At 32.5% G+C, this 7,153-nt stretch overlaps 1 protein-coding gene and 1 long non-coding RNA gene across 6 annotated transcripts in view; both read left to right on the forward strand.

Annotated features, from left to right (window-relative positions):
- The first annotated feature begins 64 nt into the window (after positions 1-64).
- The window catches only part of LOC127355231 (apoptosis regulator Bcl-2), a 15,362-nt gene continuing 8,273 nt past the window's right edge, over positions 65-7,153 (forward strand). The window contains exons 1-2 of the mRNA XM_051385910.1: positions 65-884; positions 6,683-7,026. Coding sequence (XP_051241870.1) covers positions 650-884; positions 6,683-7,026 — 579 coding nt within the window. The 5' untranslated portion in view covers positions 65-649. The remainder of the gene's footprint in view (positions 885-6,682; positions 7,027-7,153) is intronic.
- The window catches only part of LOC127355243 (uncharacterized), a 1,118-nt gene continuing 1,000 nt past the window's right edge, over positions 7,036-7,153 (forward strand). For 3 of the 5 annotated variants that reach the window (XR_007881678.1, XR_007881680.1, XR_007881682.1), the window contains exon 1: positions 7,036-7,153. This exon is cut by the window's right edge. This is a non-coding gene — a long non-coding RNA (uncharacterized LOC127355243). The other 2 variants (XR_007881681.1, XR_007881679.1) reach the window with 2 other exon arrangements.

Genomic DNA, 7,153 nt, shown 5'->3' on the forward strand with positions numbered 1-7,153 from the left:
CACAGCCGAACACAGCCGAACACAGCCGAACACAACCGAACACAGCCGAACACAGCCGAACTCTGCTGGATCAACGAGGCACAAGAATCCTTCGTCACCATCATCGTCGGCACCGGGACTGTGTGAGTTGTGAGGTTTGTGACCGGAGTCTGGCGGTGAGAGGACCTGCAGGGGAGTCCCGACGGTCGCAGCGAGGGGGCGTGACCACCGGCTGTGTGTGTGTGCGCATAGCACGTGCGGTGTCAGTGAGGACTACAGACCCGGAGCTCATCCTGCCTTCCTCCTTCAGCAACCGAGTCCCGGAGCCAGTATCGATTATTGATCGCCATCGTCCTGCTGGGGGGTTTCCTCAGTCCGGTCCTCTGGTCCTCAGTCCGGTCCTCCGGTCCTCCGGTCGTCCGGTCCTCAGGGCTGAACCAGGACGAGCCTCGCAGCATAGAGAGAGTTTGTGATGGAGTTATCGATCATCAGCTCTGATCGATAACGTGGAGAGGAGGCAGCATCAGATCCAGACTGGACTGACAGGAGACTTTAATGTCGGAGTCTTCATCACTCTTCAGACATGGACAGATCGAACTATTGATTATTCCTAATAGTCCTCCGTAGACATCAGCCCTGTGTCCTCCTGTTGGAGGATCGATAATGAGCGATGTCCTCCGCCTCCAGCAGCCGGGACATCGTGGAGGACTTCCTCCGCTACAAGCTGCTCTCCACCGGCCTGACCTGGCGCGACCCGCCGCGCCGCCGCCGCACGGGCGGCCAGCGCAGACACAACGCGGCCGCGTCAGCAGCGTCAGCAGCGTCAGCGTTGACTGCGTCATCAGGGAGACCTGAGCGGGCGGTGACGTCACACCGAGGAGTCGCTGTGGAAGACTCTCAGCAAGGTTAGTCAGATTACTTTATTAATCCCACAACGGAGACATTCACTGGTCAGTAATAGAGATATTAAAGCTATGGTATAGGATCAGGTACAGCAGCATTGGAGTGAATAAATCATAAATAAATAATAAATAAATAATAAATAAATAGAGATATTAAAGCTATGGTATAGGATCAGGTACAGCAGCATTGGAGTAAATAAATCATAAATAAATAATAAATAAATAATAAATAAATAGAGATATTAAAGCTATGGTATAGGATCAGGTACAGCAGCATTGGAGTAAATAAATCATAAATAAATAATAAATAAATAATAAATAAATAGAGATATTAAAGCTATGGTATAGGATCAGGTACAGCAGCATTGGAGTGAATAAATAATAAATAAATCATAAATAAATAGAGATATTAAAGCTATGGTATTGGATCAGGTACAGCAGCATTGGAGTAAATAAATAATAAATAAATAATAAATAGCCACTTCCTCAGAGGACAGAGCTCGGACCAACATCCCACAGTCCACAATCAACAACCTGATCAACTCTATGAGAAGGAGATGTGTTGCACTGCGTGAGGCAAATGGTGGTCACACCAGATACTGACTGGTTACCGGACCCCCCCGACCCCCCCGACCCCCCAATACAGTGAAACTGCACATTTTCGAGTGGCCTTTTATTGTGGCCAGCCTAAGATACACCTGTGCAATACCCATGCTGTCTGATCAGCATCTTGATATGCCACACCTGTGAGGTGGATGGATTATCTCGGCAAAGGAGAAGTGCTCACTAACACAGATTTTGATTTGTGAACAATATTTGAGAGAAATAGGCCTTTTGTGTACAAAGAGAAAGTCTGAGATCTTTGAGTTCAGCTCATGATGAATGGGGACAAAAACAAAAGTGTTGTGTTTATAATTTTGTTCAGTGTAGATTACTGATTACATAGATTACTGATTACATAGATTATATAGATTACTGATTACATAGATTACTGATTACTGATTACATAGATTATATAGATTACTGATTACATAGGTTACTGATTACATAGATTACTGATTACATAGATTATATAGATTACTGATTACATAGATTACTGATTACTGATAACATAGATTATATACATTACTGATTACATAGATTACTGATTACATAGATTACTGATTACATAGATTACTGATTACATAGATTATATAGATTATATAGATTACTGATTACATAGATTACTGATTACATAGATTATATAGATTATATAGATTACTGATTACATAGATAACTGATTACATAGATTATATAGATTACTGATTACATAGATTACTGATTACATAGATTATATAGATTATATAGATTACTGATTACATAGATTACTGATTACATAGATTATATAGATTACTGATTACATAGATTACTGATTACTGATTACATAGATTATATAGATTACTGATTACATAGATTACTGATTACTGATTACATAGATTATATAGAGTACTGATTACATAGATTACTGATTACATAGATTATATAGATTACTGATTACATAGATTACTGATTACATAGATTATATAGATTACTGATTACATAGATTACTGATTACTGATTACATAGATTATATAGATTACTGATTACATAGATTACTGATTACATAGATTATATAGATTACTGATTACATAGATTACTGATTACTGATTACTGATTACATAGATTATATAGATTACTGATTACATAGATTACTGATTACTGATTACAAAGATTACTGGTTACATAGATGACTGATTACATAGATTATATAGATGACTGATTACATTGATTACTGATTACCGATTACTGATTACATAGATTATATAGATTATAGATTACTGATTACATAGATTACTGATTACTGATTACATAGATTATATAGATTATATAGATTATAGATTACTGATTACATAGATTACTGATTACTGATTATATAGATTATATAGATTATAGATTACTGATTACATAGATTATATAGATTATTGATTACATAGATTACAGATTACATAGATTATATAGATTATAGATTACTGATTACATAGATTACTGATTACATAGATCATAGATTACATAGATTATAGATTACTGTAACTCCCTCCACACGTTCCTTAGTCAGGCTTAATTAAATCATTTACAGTTAGTACAAAATGCAGCCGTCAGACTTTGAACCAGAACCAGAACCACAACCAGCCGTCAGACTTTGAACCAGAACCAGAACCAGAACCAGCCGTCAGACTTTGAACCAGAACCAGAACCAGCCATCAGACATTGAACCAGAACCAGAACCAGAACCAGCCGTCAGACTTTGAACCAGAACCAGAAACAGCCATCAGACATTGAACCTGAACCAGAACCAGCCGTCAGACTTTGAACCAGAACCAGAACCAGCCGTCAGACTTTGCACCAGAACCAGAATCAGAACCAGCCGTCAGACTTTGAACCAGTACCAGAACGGGCAGTCAGACTTTGAACCAGAACCAGAACCAGCTGTCGGTTCCACATTACTCCTGTTCTCACATCCCTTCATTGGCTTCCTGTAGAACTCAGAATCCACTATAAGATGTTACTGATTGAATATGAGGCTCTTCAGTTACATTGCAGATCTCCTCGTTCCTCATTCTACTCCTCAGTTCTCTTTTATCCATCCCCCGCTCTGACTGCACCATTAAAGGAGACCTTCGCTGTTTTAGCTCCAACATTGTGGAACAGTCTTCCTCAATCACTCAGATTCACTCAATCTGTGGTTTCAATCCTCTACAGACCTTTTATAGATCTCCTGTTGTTTTCTCATCTGTTGTCTCTCTTTTAATTTATCGTTCCCTCTTGTTTTATCTTCCTTTGTTTGTATTTACATGCTCTCTCTGTTTGTTTGTTGTTTGTAAAGCACTTTTGATCTCTGTGTTAAAACAGTGCTATAGAAATAAAACTTACTTAATAATACTATAATACTACTATAATAATACTGTAATAATACTGTAATAATACTATAATACTACTGTAATAATGCTGTAATAATACTATAATACAATGGTAATAATACTGTAATAATACTATTATAATACTATAATTCTACTGTAATAATACTATAATACTACTGTAATAATACTGTAATAATACTATAATAATACTGTAATAATACTATAATTCTACTGTAATAATACTATAATACTACTGTAATACTACTGTAATAATACTATAATAATACTATAATTCTACTGTAATAATACTATAATTCTACTGTAATAATACTGTAATAATACTATAATACTACTGTAATAATACTATAATAATACTATAATACTACTGTAATAATACTATAATAATACTGTAATAATACTGTAATAATACTATAATAATACTATAATTCTACTGTAATAATACTATAATACTACTCTAATAATACTGTAATAATACTATAATTCTACTGTAATAATACTGTAATAATACTATAATACTACTGTAATAATACTGTAATAATACTATAATAATACTATAATACTACTGTAATAATACTATAATACTACTGTAATAATACTGTAATAATACTATAATAATACTATAATACTACTGTAATAATACTATAATACTATAATACTACTGTAATAATACTGTAATAATACTATAATAATACTGTAATAATACTGTAATAATACTATAATAATACTGTAATAATACTATAATTCTACTGTAATAATACTGTAATAATACTATAATAATACTGTAATAATACTATAATAATACTATAATTCTACTGTAATAATACTATAATACTACTGTAATAATACTGTAATAATACTATAATAATACTGTAATTCTACTGTAATAATACTGTAATAAGACTATAATACTACTGTAATAATACTATAATAATACTGTAATAATACTGTAATAATACTATAATACTACTGTAATAATACTGTAATAATACTATAATAATACTATAATTCTACTGTTATAATACTGTAATAATCTATAATAATACTGTAATAATACTATAATAATACTATAATTCTACTGTTATAATACTGTAATAATCTATAATAATACTGTAATAATACTATAATAATACTATAATTCTACTGTAATAATACTATAATAATACTGTAATAATACTATAATAATACTATAATTCTACTGTAATAATACTGTAATAATACTACTGTAATAATACTACTGTAATAATACTATAATAATACTATAATACTGCTGTAATAATACTGTAATAATACTATAATACTACTGTAATAATGCTGTAACAATACTATAATAATACTATAATTCTACTGTAATAATACTGTAATAATACTATAATACTACTGTAATAATACTGTAATAATACTATAATAATACTATAATTCTACTGTAATAATACTGTAATAATACTATAATACTACTGTAATAATACTGTAATAATACTATAATAATACTATAATAATACTGTAATAATACTGTAATAATACTATAATACTACTGTAATAATACTGTAATAATACTATAATACTATAATACTACTGTAATAATACTGTAGTAATACTATAATAATACTATTATAATACTGTAATAATACTATAATACTACTGTAATAATACTGTAATAATACTATAATAATACTATAATTCTACTGTAATAATACTGTAATAATATTTTAATAATACTATAATAATACTGTAATAATACTATAATACTACTGTAATAATAATGTAATGATACTATAATACTGCTGTAATAATACTATAATACTACTGTAATAATACTGTAATAATACTGTAATAATACTATAATACTACTGTAATAATACTATAATAATACTATAATACTACTGTAATAATAATGTAATGATACTATAATACTGCTGTAATAATACTATAATACTACTGTAATAATACTGTAATAATACTATAATACTACTGTAATAATACTATAATACTACTGTAATACTACTGTAATAATACTGTAATAATACTATAATACTACTGTAATAATACTGTAATAATACTATAATACTATAATACTACTGTAATAATACTGTAATAATACTATAATAATACTGTAATAATACTATAATACTACTGTAATAATACTGTAATAATACTATAATACTACTGTAATAATACTATAATAATACTATAATACTACTGTAATAATACTGTAATAATACTATAATAATACTATAATACTACTGTAATAATACTATAATACTACTGTAATAATACTGTAATAATACTATAATACTACTGTAATAATACTGTAATACTACTGTAATAATACTGTAATAATACTGTAATAATACTATAATACTACTGTAATAATACTATAATACTACTGTAATAATACTGTAATAATACTATAATACTACTGTAATAATACTGTAATAATACTGTAATAATACTATAATAATACTGTAATAATACTATAATACTACTGTAATAATACTGTAATAATACTGTAATAATACTATAATACTACTGTAATAATACTATAATACTACTGTAATAATACTGTAATAATACTGTAATAATACTGTAATAATACTGTAATAATACTATAATACTACTGTAATAATACTGTAATAATACTATAATAATACTGTAATAATACTGTAATAATACTGTAATAATACTATAATACTACTGTAATAATACTGTAATAGACAGCAGCTAGCCGTGTTAAGCGAACTGCGGCATTGGTACCATCACAGTCATCGGTCAGAACAGCGAGATGACGTCCACGTGAAGTCCCCGTTGTCTTCTGCTAGTATTACAATGTCATTCATCTCCTTTTAGGTCCCAGCTCGTCACCGACCCGACTGCAGGTCGCTCTGCGGTGTGCCGGCGACGAGCTGGAGCAGCGTTACCGTGGTGACCTGGCAGCCCAGGTGTCGGTGCTGCTGCTGTGCGACGGTGGCGTGGCGGAGCTGCTGCGTGGCCTGACGGCGGTCAGGGAGGAGCTGTTCAGGGACGGGGTGAACTGGGGGCGGATCGTGGCCATGATGGCGCTGGGCGGAGCTCTGAGTGCTGAGGTGGCCCACACGGACGGGGCGTGGCGGGTGGACGACATCGCCGCGTGGTTAGAGGAGAGTCTGGACTCGCAGCCACTCCGGGGATGGATAGAAGACAACGGAGGATGGGTAGGAGGATCTCTGTTATCTTCTCGCTCACATTAACCAGACTGCTTTAAGGTTTCTGCGGAACAGGGAGGCAGCGGTTGTTGGTTATCGGATCTGAACGCTGCTGTGCCACTGAGGTAAGGCAAGC

This window comes from Dicentrarchus labrax, unplaced genomic scaffold (genome assembly GCF_905237075.1).
Source record: "Dicentrarchus labrax unplaced genomic scaffold, dlabrax2021, whole genome shotgun sequence".
Lineage (NCBI taxonomy): Eukaryota > Metazoa > Chordata > Actinopteri > Moronidae > Dicentrarchus > Dicentrarchus labrax.